At 39.6% G+C, this 16,469-nt stretch overlaps 2 protein-coding genes across 7 annotated transcripts in view; one reads left to right on the top strand and one right to left on the bottom strand.

Moving 5' to 3' along the window:
• Nucleotides 1-62: 62 nt before the first annotated feature.
• LOC149654860 (putative ATP-dependent RNA helicase DDX20) lies at nt 63-2,708 on the top strand. The gene is made up of 6 exons (XM_089846545.1): nt 63-544; nt 614-894; nt 967-1,248; nt 1,339-1,480; nt 1,541-1,748; nt 1,826-2,708. Exons 1-6 carry the CDS (start codon nt 266-268, stop codon nt 2,632-2,634), a joined length of 2,001 nt encoding a protein of 666 aa, XP_089702671.1. The 5' UTR covers nt 63-265; the 3' UTR covers nt 2,635-2,708.
• Nucleotides 2,709-2,776: 68 nt separating this feature from the next.
• LOC149654849 (uncharacterized) overlaps nt 2,777-16,469 on the bottom strand; it is a 64,004-nt gene continuing 50,311 nt past the window's right edge. For 3 of the 6 annotated variants that reach the window (XM_089846538.1, XM_089846537.1, XM_089846535.1), the window contains exons 4-13: nt 12,315-12,448; nt 12,135-12,225; nt 11,727-11,816; nt 11,476-11,655; nt 11,067-11,414; nt 8,636-10,972; nt 7,815-7,964; nt 5,879-7,723; nt 5,519-5,765; nt 2,777-5,414 (exon numbers count right to left, since the gene is read on the bottom strand). In XM_089846538.1, coding sequence (XP_089702664.1) covers nt 4,909-5,414; nt 5,519-5,765; nt 5,879-7,723; nt 7,815-7,964; nt 8,636-10,972; nt 11,067-11,414; nt 11,476-11,655; nt 11,727-11,816; nt 12,135-12,225; nt 12,315-12,448 — 5,928 coding nt within the window. In that variant the 3' untranslated portion in view covers nt 2,777-4,908. Of the gene's footprint in view, nt 5,415-5,518; nt 5,766-5,878; nt 7,724-7,814; nt 7,965-8,635; nt 10,973-11,066; nt 11,415-11,475; nt 11,656-11,726; nt 11,817-12,134; nt 12,226-12,314; nt 12,449-12,744; nt 13,695-13,867; nt 14,346-16,469 lie in introns of those variants that run through there. The other 3 variants (XM_089846539.1, XM_089846540.1, XM_089846536.1) reach the window with 3 other exon arrangements.

The raw sequence follows: 16,469 nt of genomic DNA, 5'->3' as shown, positions 1-16,469 counted from the left end.
AGAAACAGTAAAATATAAGGAGTTGCTCTTACCACAGCCCACTCGATCACGCAAGTAGGGGTGTGCTCTTACTTTACATCCTCCTTGCTTTATCCCAGTCCTCCTCGACGCGCCTCCAACACAAAGGCTTAAATCTAAACTGAACTAAACTAAACCGCTTCCTCGGCCTCGTGTTGAAACTTGCCAACATTAACCACCAATTTTGAAATAGATTCACCGTCGTGGTTTAACGTACCCGTTTAGATAAGTAGATTATTACCAAAGAATGGCTGGAATTGCGCACGATATTAGTAAAAAATGGCGTTCGGACGATATTAAAACCGAGGATAATTCAAACTTCTCAACTTTATTGTTGTCCAAACAAATCCAGGATGGATTAACCAAATGTGGCTTTGTTAAACCATCACCCATACAACTTCAAGCCATACCTTTAGGTCGTTGCGGCTTAGATTTAATTATTCAAGCAAAATCAGGTACGGGAAAAACATGCGTATTTACCGTAATTGCTTTAGAAGGATTACTCAAGAATGCAACTGCAACTCAAGTAAGTCCGCGGATGAGCGCGATTTAAAGAAATAATTACGTAATATATTTCACGTGAACGTCAAAATAGGTTCTAGTTCTCGCACCAACTCGTGAAATAGCCTATCAAATTCAGCAAGTTGTAACTAGCATTGGTCGCGAAATTGATCAATTAAAATGTTGCACTTTTATTGGTGGATTGTCAGTCGCTGATGATAAAAATAACTTAAAAAATTGCCAAATTGCCATCGGAACCCCGGGCCGAATTAAACATTTGATAGAAATGGGTTCCCTGAAAACGAATTCAATTCGTTTATTCATTCTAGATGAAGCTGATAAACTCTTAGATGAGAGTTTTCAAGAATCTATTAAGTACTTTGCCCCAATAAATAAAATTAAATACTTTGACGTGAAATTAAAACATTTTTGACGCCATTTTTTTAGTTGGATTTATAAGCAGTTACCCAGCAGTAAGCAAATGTTGGCATTAAGCGCGACGTATCCCGAAGCTTTGGCAAATTTATTAAAGGATTACATGAGAAATCCATTTATCGTTCGTTTAAACGCTGATCAACCGGCGTTAATTGGAATTAAACAATATTACAAAACGACGAAATTTCATCGCATGCCTAGCGTTAATTTTCAAAATAAAGTCGCGGAATTGCTTAGTTTATTGAAAAAAATTCATTTCTCGCAATGTCTCGTCTTCTTAAACTCTCAAGTTCAGTAAGGAATTTGATTACTAATCTAATCTAATTAAATCAAATTAAAGCTGGAATTAATTAATTAACTTTAATTTAATTTAAATTAAATTAGAGCGCAAAGTTTAGGAAATGAACTATCCAAAAATGGTTGGCCAACAACGTTCATAACGGGAGCTCAAGATCAATTTCACAGATTATCAGCCATGAATCAAATTAAGACATTTAAATGTCGTATCTTAGTTTCAACTGATTTGGTACAAACACTTTAGCCAAAATTATTCCCTCAAATGCTTCAACTTTGGGCTTAATTTCAGACAAGTCGCGGTATTGACATTGAAAACGTTAATTTAATAATTAACATGGATGTGGCGCGTGACTTGGAAACTTACTTGCATCGTATTGGACGCGCTGGACGCTTTGGAAGTCAAGGAATAGCCGTAACCATCGTCAGTGATGGAAAAGAATCCGTATCCTTATTTGAAATCGCCAATCAAGGACGTCTAGAGATAATAAAAATCCCCCGTAATTAAATAATTAATTAATTAATAAACTAATTAATTGAATAATACTCTAATTAATTAATAACTCTATACTTACAGATGAAACACCGGAAGATTTATGGTCCTACAATCCAGAATCTCCTTGTTTAATTTTGGAGGAATTAAAACCATTACCGGTTATTTTACCGCGTATTATCGAAGACGCAAAAATCGAGCCACCAAAGATTGGTATTGATGTCCCGCAGATTTCCACAATCACTTTAAACGAATCCGATTTTGATTGGTTGAAACCAAAAAACGCCGAATTCCCAAAGTTCAAAGAGTTAACTGAAAGCTTCGATTCGTTCGTTAAATCGCATAACGCGACTTCAGTTGAAAATATTCCTGATAAGACCAAGTTTCATATGGAATACGAAGCCGATATTGACGAGGAATTGTCCTGGGAGACACGTGACAAGTTGATGAACTTTGTCAATGAAAGTAGAACCAACTTCTGGATGTCCTTAGCTAAACATTGTAACAGAAATACAACTACTGTTATTAAAGACGAAGCGACAGTTACAACATTGGACGACGATTCATTGCTGGTCACTGATAAAAAAATCGAACCCGTTCCTGGTTTACTCACCAACATGACGGAATCTAAACGTCGCATGATGAGCTACTACCAAAGTTTGAAGTCCGCCAGTCCAACTGATGATAAGTTGGTCCCGGAAAAACCACCTTCAAAAGTACCGAAAGAACATGAAATAAGTAGTAGTAGTACTGAGGAATCTGACCAATCATCGTCCAGTGACGAGGAAAGCGACCAGTCATCGTCTAGCGATGAAGACAGCGACCAATCATCGTCCAGCGATGAAGAAACCGACCAATCATCGTCTAGCGATGAAGAAACAAATGGCCTGTAAATTAACCATGTATTTTGCTTAATAAAAATACAATAAAACCGCTGTTTTCATTAAAAATAATTGAATGACCTTTACCCTTTTTATTCATTCATACTCGAGTCTGTTGGGGGGGGGGAGTGTAATTAGTGTAAATAATTAGATATTTCTTTTGCAAGTTTTTCTTTTTCATTATTTCTTTCTAGTAACAAAATGACATTTATTTACAAACACCGTCAAAAATATCGCCGGTTAGAAAATACATGAACTTCTTTTACAGTCAGGTACCAGATGAAAACTAACTAAATTAAATTTGGGGGGATTAAATCGTTAACTAAAATCGTACTAATTAATAATTATCATAAATTAAATAAATAACCCCGAATACAGACCGAATTAATGCTTAAAAGGTAAAGTTAGGCTTAGCAAACGATGATTCAGCAATGTTTTTACGATCGTGGGGGCCGCCATCTTGTTTTGAGTCGCTAAGCCTACATTGACCTATTATGATCAAATATAGAATACGAAGGGTTACGTAGGTCATTCGAGAACAAACTGTATTTAGTAAAATACGTTTGACTCGGATCTTTTTGACGATATTAATTTTAATGCCTAATTAATTATGTTAATTAGTATAGGTTTGATAAATAGAGCGGGGAGGGGGGAAATATATATTTTAAATTAGGCCTTAATTAGAATTTCACCTGGACCTTCTACTTTTGTTTGTTTGTTTGTTTGTTTTTCAAGTATTTACACTATGATTTATCTCCGAGTCTTGTTCTCACCTGAACGGAACAATCATTATCCAGAAAAATATACTATTCTCTTGTCATTAATTTAATTTAATTTAATTTAACTTTAATCTCGGAGTGATCATATTTAAATACCCCCCGTACTTTTGTTTCATCAATTTTTTCTTTTTAAACATTTTTTTAAAATTTATTGCCGAGGTTTGGTTTATTTATTTATTTTTTTTTTCTGGACTCGCGTGTTAATTATTTTAATTGTTTTTAATTATGATGAATAATGATTAATTTAAACGTAATTAATATATTTTGAAGGCTTATATAGGTTGAAATTAATTACGATCGGGGTTGAGAGGAGGAGGTGGCAAAAATAGTTAACATAATGACCGAAAAAAAAATTAAAAAAATTAAAAAAAATCACCGTTAATTAAGAATTTAAATACTGTTAATTATTTTTAATTGTTTTTTTCGTTGTCGATAAATTTCCACACACTTTAATAAGCCTTTTCTCGTACATTTTTTTTTTTTGGTCGATTTGTTTTGTAAACCCTTTAGTAACTAACGCCGGGTAATTCTAAATATTAGACGCTTAATCTTAATTAATTAATTAATTTAAGTATGGGGAAGCTAAATATGTTTAATTTTAATCGCTAAACACGTAACTGACACTAAAATGATACCCAAAAAACTTTTTCCGAATTTCTTTTTTTTTTTTTTGTTTTTTTGTCAAATATTAATTACTTTTAATTTTGATCAAAGTTAGCTAAATCTAATCATGTGACGTAAACGCAACTAAGTTTACGTTTTTTTTATTATACAAGCCTTTTTTCTTTTAATTAGGTTAAGTTATTAATTAATTAATTTTGATTATTAAAATTAAATAGCTGCGTGTTAAGTTTTGTTCAATTGATGCTAAATATTTTTTGACAAAAATTTTGATTATTTTGACTAAATTTACGGGAACTGCTCTGCAAATGCAAATGCGAACGGACTAGACTGTTATGGTAAAACCGACCGGGAACCACCGCATCTTAAAATTGCGTATAATGTGAAATTGATTAATGAATTATCCCTAAAATTAATTATTATTTATCATTAATTATTAATTTAATTAAGTACTGTAGCGTATTTTAGATTTAATTAAATAATTTGGGCCTTTTCTTGTTTCTTCTTCAAATATTCAGGCACCAAATTAAAGCTCGTAAAGTTAAATCTGTTTCATATTAATTTCATTTTAAACTAATTACTAGCTATCCCAACTTCATAAAACTGAAGATTTTCTTTTTAAACTAAATTACCTACGTAATTAGTGAATTTATCCAATCAAAAAAATTCCCAAAAAAAAAAAAACTTTTCAAAGTTTCCTCAAAAATCGAGGTCTAACCACAAAAATAAATCCACGTTATTTTTAATTAATTAATTAATTAAATCCTTTGTTATAATTAAACCTGAGGAGGCGAGACTGAATTAACATACCTGCGGGTTAATCGGCGGCGCTACTTTGATGGAGACTGGAAGAGAACTGAACTGAACTGAATTGAAAGTAGCTGTTTCACATAATTTTATTTAAACTGTTGGTAGATGAATTGTAACTCTCCGCGCACGAATCTGACAAACTGATATGATCTCCGAAATCTTGGGAGTTTAAGGTGGTCGACGAGAAGCTATCGTGAGGCGAACTTTTACGGCTAAATAGCTTGCTTTCGTCCAAGGACATTCTGTTCGAGTACTTGTCCGTCGTCGAAGAGTTGAGCGCGCTGCCTCCCAAATCCAAGGCTTCTAGGTAATTGTCCTCGTGACGCGAGGATTCGATGGCGCCACCGCGGTAACTTTCGCGTCGAATTTTTTCGCAAATTCCGCTAGCGCAGGCGCCATTTTGAAACGATTCCTGATCGCACGAATCGACATCGCTGGGGGATGTCGATAAATCGTCTAAAAAGTCGAAACAAGCCACCGCTTCTTGTTCTTTTTCACCAAATCGATAATAAAAATCGTGACGATCTATGATTGACGCTCGCAAACGCGGAAAAACACTGATGACAGCGTCGGGATCACTAACTGCAAGGCCAAACACATTTACCGTTACTTAACCTACCTACGGATGGCCTATCGCGTCCCCCCTCCCCCCGATTCGCGTCAGAGAAAGCGCTTGAAATAGTTACCTTTCTTTTTCTGCCTTCTGAATCGATGTAACGCCTGCAATTTCTGGTGTTTCGTATGTTTAGTAACTTCCTCCTTTTCTTTGACCGGCGGCGTCGGTGGTGTGACGCGGACATCGTCTTCCTCCAGTTCTTCTTCGATCTTACCAATGACGGTTGACGGCGCGATACTCGGAGGCTCTTCGTCGCTATCAGTTCCTCCGCTGCTGCTACTGCTGGCCATCATGGAATCTAGCAGATTGGCCCGCGCCTAGAAATTCAACCCCCAAAGAAATAAACAACTAAACTTCCTGAACTTCATTGGACTATTCACCAACCAGTTTTATAAACCAATAAAATATCAGGTGAGGAACGAGAACTTACCTTTGGATCACTCAAATCAACATCAGTTTCGAAATGAACCCACGATGTCCCGCATCCTTCCTTACTTCGTCGTCTCTTAGCGTTCTTATCGCGTCTTTTAACTTCCGGAAGTTGTATCACTTGGTCGACCGAATTACCATTACTATTGTCTTTTAAAGACGACGATTCTATTGTCGAGGTTGTCCTCTTCGGAAGTCGTTTCTCGTTATCATCAACGGGGGCTTCGAGTCGCTGCGTTTCCGGATTTTCCGATTTCTCTCCTTCAACAAGCTCGTTGTCAATGATAGTTAAACTATTTTTGCGAGACGTCATGACGGGTTTGGGTATTCTTTTATCACCGGACCTTTCCCGTTTAGAAGGAGATCTCCTGTTGCTACTTGGTCTCGAAGTCTGCGACGTTGTCCTCGAAGAACTACTCGAAATCACGGAGTTACCACCGACAATGCGCGAAGTACTTTCTTTACTCGAAGCGTGTTTAGGAGAATGTTGTTGTTGACTTCGATTTTCTTCGGAAAACGAACGTTGAATCTTGTTACGTTCGGCGTGACGTTTCGACACGGATCGTTCTTCGTTATTGGCGCTCGAAGACCGATGATGACCGTGATGACGTCGAGAATGGGAGGAGGAGGAGGAGGAATGTTTCGAAATGTTTGTTACGATTTCACTTTGGTAATTGAGTTTCTGTTCTTTGGAACTATTTGAGATTGGGGATTTTCCAGCGGACATTTTGCTCGTACTAACTGGAATTCGCGTCTTGTCCGAGTGTGACTTGCGTTTCTCCGGCGCCGCTTTGTTACCTGTAATTGGAATTCCGCTTATTTCCTGGACCCTGGCGGAACTACTCTTCCGTTCTTTAGTGGAACTCGAAGTTTCTTTGGCTTCCTTTATATCTTTGTCATCAATGTCTCCTACAACTGGTAGATCAACTTTGGGAAGGGTGTCCGAAGTGCGTTTTTTCCGGAAGGTAGCCGAGGAAATTGGTTTCCGTTTGCTTTTGGTTATAGTTTCGGTAGATACGTGCGCCATTTCGTTCTGGTTCTGGTTTGACGATAGTAAAGGTTCCGCGTTGACGGACGACAACTTTTGTTGTTTCAAATGAGCGTGTTCCAAACAGGCGCATTCCGAAAGGCTACGACTCGACGCCGCCAAACTTCTGGTGGAATCCGTGGAACATAGCCGGTAAAAATCGCGATTGAAAAGACATACTTCCGCTTGTAAACCTTCTTCGCACGCCGCGCAAAGATTATGCCCGTCTTCGCCACACCTGCAATTGGCGTTGTCCAAATTGGTTGACTGATTCTTTCCCATCGTGTCCGTGTCTCGATGATTTTCAACATCAACCTTTGGCATTATTTCATTTGATACTTCTGGTTCAATTACAACGGAATTTTCGCATTTCTCTTCAATCGGACTAACTTTAGGCGCCCGAATAAAAGTACCCGATGACGCTGGTGGAGGTACTTGAGGAAAGGTTTCGCCTGGCTCTTCGGTACTGGCGGGACGTTCTTTATCGTTTTTCGAGGCCCAAAATGGTGGTGCGCTCCAAAAATCCTCGTGGAATTCGACGTTGGCGTTTTCTTTGATTTTCTCCAATTTCTGGGTAATCGAACGTTCGGACCCCGATGGATTGTCGTAATTGACGCATGTCCAACGCTCGGCTTGACTCAAATCCTCGGTAGACAATTGAAAACTCCAATTGCCAATTTCCTCTTCGTCGTACGCGAAACCAGCTAACTTTTGAGATATTTCCGACGGTATTTCACCCGACCCTTTTTGCAGCCATTGTTCGACTAAGTTATTGTGCTCTAAGATGTCATTATCACTTTCGCTGCTGATGTCGCGTTCCTATTTATCGCGAACAAAGAATGACAAAGGCCGTTAACCTAAATACGATTAGCCCAGTAAACTAATTAAGCCTCGGTTAAGAATATCTTACCCTGGAACATTTTAAACTAGTAGCACCGAGTTCCTCATCCTCATCTACGATCGCGACTTCACCCGAGCTGGAAGAGTGGACAGTGCTCAGGGACAAACTAGGACTTGGTCGGTGTTCCGAGGGAAGACGTGATACCACCCAATGCGCGCTCTTTTAAAGATACGCGTAAAATACATCGTTGTAATTGTAAGATAATCTAATCTTTTCCATGACACTTTAAAAGTTCAAGCCAATCATTATCTACGCGTTTATTTAAACAAACTGTATCATAAATACTTCGAGTAAACATTCGCGGTATCATAGCTTCAAATTAAAACGAAAACATCTGTCATTATAGTTTAAGTACGCGTTGAGATTGTACACGTATTTATTTAACCAAGTCATATCCTGTTCACCTACCGGTATGTTTTATTAAGAGTAAATACGACAATGTAAATAATAGGCCTATAGTCTTTTAAAATGGAAAACGCGACGGAAAAGTTCGAGCGTTTAATAGAAATTTTCCGCTTAATTAGCCTTATTCCTGATCAGCGCCATCTACCCATAGCGGTGACTTTGAGAACTACTGTAAGCGGCAAGCCAATCAGATGTCGCTAAAATCTGGTGACGTCATTTTTGGTAAGACCCGAGAGTGCCAGTCAGTGACGTCACCAGATTTTAACGACATCTGATTGGCTTGCCGCTTACCGTAGTTCTCAAAGTCGCCGCTATGGGTAGGTGGCGCTGATCAGGAATAAGGCTAATTGACTGACAACAATCAGATCACTCGCGATTCTAATGAACTTCTAAGACAAAATGGAAGCAAAAGCGTAACTATTTACCTTGACAGCTCTCTGGTCGTTGTCCTTCTTGATGATGGTTTCTAAAATAGGTTCCGAAACGGGACTTAAGTCAATGGCGGACGCGTGACGTTCCAAGGGTAACAAGTTGAGTCTTAATGGCGGACATCGCGTCCCTAAGGAATCGGACCTCATGGCCGCGACTGGTTGTTCGAAATTGGTCTTCTTGACGACGAGATGAGAGTCGGAAAACGCTCTTAGTAAACTGCCCAAGGCGTCCCCGCGCGTCGCGAACTCTAATTCGTGTTTGGCGCCTCTTGATCGGCAATATCGGCAAGCTACGGCGTAAATGTCGGAGGCGTCATACCAGGGGAAGGTCTTTGAAGCGGGTATTGACGTAGTCAATGGCGAATGTTGTCTACGGGGTTCGAATTGCAAAAATCCGGTGCTGGACTCGCAATCACCGTCGCAAGAATTGTTATCGGCGCAACCTTTGGCGTTTCCGCAATCAACGGAGTATAATGAACCGTCGCTAGCGAATTCCGTTTGGAAATAAGCCTCTGGTTCGGTAAAAGTGGCCTTTTCCGCCGTTTCTATCTTGGCATCCGAATTCTTACAGCTTCTATGAGGACTTAGAGTTGAACCACCACCGGGACAAGGCGGTCGAAAGCCTCGAGGCGTTAATAAAGTCAGTATTTTATCATAGGACGGATCTAAACTGGATCTGTGGAGGGACTTGTCATTACGCTTCTCGCTGTCCTCGTCGTCTGCTAGTCCAAAATCGGGTGGCTCGCTAAAAGAAGAGACACGATGGGCTTGGGGGGAGTCGCCTAAACCACTGTCTAACTGATCGCCGAGGTTATCCTCCGGTTCCCGCGGCGGGCTCGCGTCATCTTTGTCATCTTTCAACAGTTGAGGAGGTATGTCTTCGATCTTAACGCGTCGCCTAATAAGAGAATTATCCAATTCGCGTTCGAAACCCGTTGATGACGGAGGACTTTCCAACTTTTCTTCTTCCTCCAACGTGTCCCGCGCGTTGACGTCAACAATTGTTGAGGAAAACCTTTGAAGACCGAGACTCAACCCGCTATCCGACGAAGACGCCATAACGCCCTCTCGATAATCCTTGACCACTAAGCTATTAGCCACAATTATCCCGGTGTCCGGTAAGGGCAAAGTAGTCGCTACCGACTTTCCACCGGGCGTAGTTGATGGTAGAATAGTGTTATTAGGGTCATTATTTTCGCATTGTACATCGCTGGACATAGTGGAATATCCTTCGTCCTTGCCACTGTGTTCGGTAACCACTAAGGGACTGCGTTTTTCCGCGCTGACGTCACTGGCGTCTTGTAAAATATCACAAGGCGGCGGGGGGAGAGTGGGCGAAGAAACGTTGGAAGCTGCGGAACTATTTTTTAGTACGTTACAAATGACGGTATCACCGGAAGAGGTCATGACCTGATTGAAACTGGAAGTTTTACGTACTACAGTGTTAGTTAAAGCCGACAGTTCGCGTTCGGGGTAGTTAACCACCGCCTCGAAGGAATTAGTGTTCATTTGGGCCGTTTCATTGGTACTCGAGGGTACTTGACGATTTGGCGCGGGAAAAACGGGTAAATCCAACTCCTCGTACATATTTCCCGACTTATTTACAACGTGACTCTTGCGTTCTAACGACTGGTAATTGCCACCACCGCTAAAATTGCTGGAAGGGTCACCCATAATGTGAGGAACGATGTTTAAAGTCGTGGGTCGTGTCGGGTTGTAAATTAAAGAGGTCGAGGACGCGACCATTAAGTCTTCAGAGTTTTCGTAGACTCCTGACGAGGGCGCGGGAGGTGGTGGGAATATAATGGAAGCTCTGTGGGTTCGATGACGCGTGTCAACGTCATCGGCGCTCGACGAAGTGGTTGTGGAGGTGGTAGAAGTAAGGGCGGGAGGAAAACTTAGACGAAATCGCGTGTTAGCCAAAGAGAACGCGTCAAAAGGCGCCGTTTCGTCACTGGGTGTATCCATGGAGTCCAAATCACCAATTTCCGATGACGCCCGAAGAACGCTCCATCTTCCGCGACTGTTGCCGCGTTCGCGTAAAAAGGCTTGTTTCCAATCTTCCTTCCTGACGTCATCTTGAGCCTCCGAGGTGATTTTTCGCGTCGATTGTTCGTCGTTCAAGCAATTCATTTCGGCTTTTTGAAGCAAGTCCGACCAGATCGCGTTGCATTTAGGAAGATGTTCGTTAACTCCCAAGGAACTGGATGATGATGATGACGCGGCAGTTATAACCGCCAGTGCCGTCGCCGCTGGCCGGTTTATTGACTGCTCAAGAAGCCATTTTGGTGGTGAACTCATTTTTTGGTGATCTTGCGATTGGGAATTGCGCTAGAAATACATACCAAAGACATACCAAAGCTTGAAAACAGACTTAAAACGCGGTTGGGTTTTTGCCCCAGTCCCAAGGACCCCGATCACTTACATAGACTCCACTTCCAGTTCCAGAACTATGTAAAGAATAATCACTGCATAAGCTGGCTAAGGACTCTGTGCTATCTTCCGATTGGCTGGTATTGGGTGAATCTCGCGGCGCCTCTTGACGCACGATACATCCGGCTCCGATAACGACATCTTGAAATGGCGTGTTATTGAAAGGAAGGACGATTTCCGAGCTATCCGCGCGTAATCTAGACGGCCATAAATCTACTTCTCCGAGTCCAACTGGAATTGGACGCGCGAAATGCGTCTTGAAGACGTGACTCAAAGAACGATTTTGTTGCTCTAGTTCTTGCACGCGTAATTGCAGTTTACCACACTCTTCTCGGAGATTCTGCACCAAGAATAAATGTATTATAACTATTCTATTGCAATTATAATTTACGTCAACGTACTTTTTGAGCCAATAAGGCTTGTACAACTTGATTGGCAACATCATCCAAGCAATGTTCGTATTGCAACCTTTGTTGCTCATTTTCTAAACTGAGTGTCGCGTTTTCTTGCTCTAAAAGTCTGACGCGTTCCAATAAAACTCTGCTCAAAGACCTATCTTGCTCATCCTGACGTTCGGACTTCTTGGAATCAATATAATTACGATTAATAACGACTTAATGATTAAATTAAAAGAGAAATAATTATTAATTACGGAAATCTCGACGCTTTTTAATTCATTCAATAACATGAAATTTTCTTTTTCAAGAGAAGCAATGTACGTTTGATATTTTCTCATTTTACTCTGCAATGAAAACGTTTGCAGTCTTGAAGGGGTGTTTTATAAAGGTTAAACCATAAGTTTATATGATATGTTCCATAAGTATGACACTACCTATACTTCGTAATGCTAGAACGACAAGCGAGAATTGACTACACGCGGTTAATTTTACAGTCAGTCTAGTTCCTATTTAGTATACACTAAGCCTTTGACAGCTGCACCTCACCAGGCGTCGCTTTACCTGAATCTATAACCCACGTCACTTCATTCGCAACAAGCTCTCAGTAACTTTACGGAACATATCTTATGAACCTTTGGTTAAACATAAGATAAAACACTCACTTCATAAGTTAGAGCTAGTGAAGATTTTTCGTGTTTAAGTTGATCAATTCTAGTTTTAAATTGAATCATGTCGCGAACCATTTCTTCCATCCTGAAGTTCAATTATCAATTAAGTTGATTAAACTAACGCACGAGGTGAAATTTAACTAATTTAAATTAAATTAAATTAACGATAATTACTTTCGAAAATCTTCCTGTAGAGTAGCTAGTCTGGCTTTGCAGCATTCATTTTCGAGTCTTACTTCTCGGAGCCTGACTTCGGCCTCGGCTCGTAGCATTTTTTCGCGCTCTAACTCGGCGCGTAGACCTTCCCTCTGATAACGAATAAATTAACAATTATAATAAATAAAAGAAACCGTTATCGAGCTTATCAATATTCTCAACACCTGGATAGCACCCCTGTAACAGAACAAAAAATATGGCACCTGACCTAAATTTCACCCGAGACAAATTTCCCATTTTGTTTCTATGATTAATTCGATTTATAAATTAAATATTGTTAAGCCTTATCTGGCTAACATCTTGAAAACGTATTTATAATATAACACTATCGTAATATTGTCATAAACACGGTAGAGGTAGAGGTAGAGAGCCAATGAAAAACATTTACCTTATTTAAATTTTACGCGGGATTTTTGTATTAGAAACATATATAGTCGGGGACCTTCCGGGTTGGTTAATATCACCATATTAGAGCCCTAATACCACTTTTCATCACTTTAAAATCATTAGGGCCTCTTTTGGAATATCATTTACACACTCACACCGGGATTTTAAAATAGTTTTCTAGTAAGGAAATTTTAGAAACACGGCTACCTTTGTAGCGTCTACCTATTTCGGGACATTTTGGCGCGGGATTGTAGCGTGGAGCTTACTGACGAGTGACGAAGCATTGGGAAAAAATAAGGAGGGGGGTTAGGTGAAGAGGTACGTAACATTGCGCGAGGTAATAAACCCCAAGGAGTAAAGCCGAATGAGGTGGAAGTTACGGACGGCAATAGATTTTGACGCATTTTATTATACAACCAAAGTCAGTTACATTCAGTTTCAAAACATGGACGAACAAAAGAGGCTATTGACGTGAACACGAATCCCAGCTGATGCGTATCGTTTAGCTGGCGTTGGGCCAAACCAACTCAGAGCCGAGACGAGGGGGGTGAAAAATTTTAAAGATCATTTCCCCGGGAAATTGCGCAAAAAACAAACGATAAATTTGACTTTAGCATCTCTGTTCATAAAAAAATTACGCAATGTCAAAAAAAAAAGAAATATTTATACTGTATATTTCCTTCCCTGTTAAAAAATAAGAGTTGTTTTATTTTACAGGTTATGTCAAAACTACGGAAAAATTGACCCAGTTAAAAGTACGCCGACGCGATCGGTTCCTAAGCCTTTGTCTATTTATAAATAACGGTTATTAATAAATTAAGGGCAATTAGGGTAGAACGCTAAGCCTCGTTTATGTTTTGAACGTTGATGTCCACTAAACTATTATAAGTTAACTAAAAAAATTTACAGAAACGGTTGGCGAAAAACCAGATTTTCCGGTATTTTTTTTTAACCATCCGAAAACTAAACAAAGACACTGACGCGGTAATATTCATCATCCATCCCAAATCAGCTCAGCGTCAGCGCCTCTTCATTATCAGATTGTTTAGGTCGAGATGGATGGGGCCAATAAGGAGGTTACCCAATGAATATAATTTAAAAATATATACAAATTAGTAACTTACTCTCCTCTTTCTCCACAGCATACTGCAATCTATTCCTCTCTATATTCATGCTAAGTAGCTAATAAATTCACACACTAGTAAAATTAACTAGGCACGTTTAAAATTCATAATTTGCCGGTAATATTAATATTTTTTTTATTTCGCTTCACATCTTTGAGGATGAAGATGAACCACGTAAAAATAGGCGAGTTGGCAGCCGAAATAAGCGAGTGAGGTTCGTATCCATCATCATGTACAGGGGGATACTAGTCTACCTAATCCGGTAACATTCAAATGGAAAGGGACCACTGACAAATTAAAGAGGGCCTAAACAAAGGGGAAAAGCTGAAGCTAAAAAAAGTATAAAAACTAAAAAAGAAAATAAAAAATAATTTCAAGGTCTTTCGGGGTTTTCGAATCCCAGGGATCAGGGAGAGAACCGACACAACTCTCCAGACCGACGCAATGAACTCCATCTCTTCTCTTTCTTCCTCAAGCTGCCTAAACCCCAAACACATCCCGTTCCTACCATACGTAGTAGGAAACCCACTAAAACATTTCAGGGTTGTTGCCTCGAGGTTGCGGCGGGTACCCGAAAACCCTAAGGGATTTTAACTACACACATCCCTGAAAACAGTAGGAAAACCCCTACGTTGGTGTACTTTGTCGTGACCCGAGTACATGAAATGAAACAGTTCGATACGGATTGGGGAATAGGTTAGGTAGGGAAAAGGTTATTCTGATATCGAGCGCGTGCCCCTACCTCAGCTGATAGCCCTGCTAGGGCATTATAGGGACTAAGGGACACGTAGTAGAGATGAGAAATTCTGAGAGGGAAATTGCAAAAGACGCGCGAGTCTTCGAGACACGGAAGTTGGGGTGAAAAGGCGTGAAAAGTGTCTCCAAAGAAAGACGTAATAACTTTTCCCGACCCTTGACTTATTTCAGGGAATCAGGTGCGAATGAAAATGTCGAAACGGGGAAACTTTGAGGACCTGACTTCGCGGATTAAATAAATAAATTGTCCGCTTACTTCTAAAACCCGAACCCAAATTACTTCTGATATTTTAAAAGCCTGTAATTCAAATGTTAATTAAATTAAAAACAAATTCCAAATAAACCACCTAAAAACGAAACGATACTTACAAAGAATATAACAATTAAGACACCCAGTAACAATCAACTCAATAACTCTTAAAACCTATTATTCAGATTTACTTAAAAGTGAGAAGGGAATTCGATTTTGTAGGAGGCGCTTTCTAAAAGGAGAGAGTTAGAGTGGGGGCGTAAATGTCTATCCACTCACCTACGATACCCAAGTTTTACTATGAAAAGGTAAGATTTTTACGCTAATGCACGGACGAAACCGTATGGCTTCAATTCCAGACACATTATCATTCTTATTCCCCCTCTATCTCTCACCATAAGTAAAAGTTCCATAAGTGTGACACTATCTATACTTCGTAATGCTACTGAGAGACTTACAGTACTCGAGATAACTAGTTCGAGTGAACGACGGAAGAGAGAATTGAAGTACTAAGTACACTCGGTGGTGGTTAATTTTGCAGGACTTATTCCATCTTCCTATCCTATTTGGTCTGTACATACTAAGCCTTTGACAGCAGCACCCCAGTCACCAGGCGTCCCTCGCTTTACCTCGAATCTATGACCTACCTCACTCACTTCATGAAAAGCTCCAGTTTCTAAGTTACCAGAATTTACAAACTTATGGAACACAACATATCTTATGAACTTATGGTAAAAGTATTCGTCAGTCTAAGTTCATGGAAAGACAGACAGACACACAGAGACAATGCGGCTATCGTAATAATCCCTTTTTGGGATGGGTATTATCAACACAGTCAATGTTTACGCGAGTCATATACGTCAAGAACGTTGTCTTCAATGACTCATAATCTAACCAAATTTCGTGGGAGGAAACGAGAGGTTCTTGTCTATAGGAGGTTCCGCTTTATATGGGACAGCTGCAAACAGAAACAGCCAGCTTGGAGACTATTCTACACAAATACAGCTGCCAAGTTAACCCGACGTTCGTAATTACGTAACTAAACTTGAAGATACCTTTCTTTTTTACCCTAAGAATGCAATTAAAACTATGCTAACACTAGCGCTTAAAATAACACTACTATTACTAGCTTCGTTTGTAGTAAGATTTCAGATACAAAAAAAATTTGGCAGGAAACTTGTATAGTAATTTCAAAGATGAACTTACATTACTAAATAAACCGTATAGCTCTTAAATCAGGACAATACGTATTCTAACTTCAACTACGGTATAAATTCAGGGTGAAAAAACGTCTAGCACGTGCGATTTAACCTTTGTACAGCTGTATAGCCTAAATTTATGTAAAAAAAATTACTAACCTAAATGTTTAGAATGGTAGCTTTTGGAATCTTTGAATGACTGATTTTTTTGTATCCTAGCGTGAATTCTTTGGCATGTTACGCTAAATTATTACGGGACAAACGAAAAAACGCATCATGTTAGCGCCAAATACTTTAGGCAAATATATAAATAGAATTATTGCAAGCTGTCAGCGAATTCAAAATAGAGAAAGAAGTTCTTCTCTAACTTAGAGCTACATTTTTCTAAATTACGTCA

This window comes from Phalangium opilio, unplaced genomic scaffold (genome assembly GCF_054372755.1).
Source record: "Phalangium opilio isolate 3A_F unplaced genomic scaffold, DU_Popi_V2 ptg000079l_1, whole genome shotgun sequence".
NCBI lineage: Eukaryota > Metazoa > Arthropoda > Arachnida > Opiliones > Phalangiidae > Phalangium > Phalangium opilio.
The sequence above is the reverse complement of the archived record's forward strand: the minus strand, read 5'-3'. Positions and strand labels throughout refer to the sequence as shown.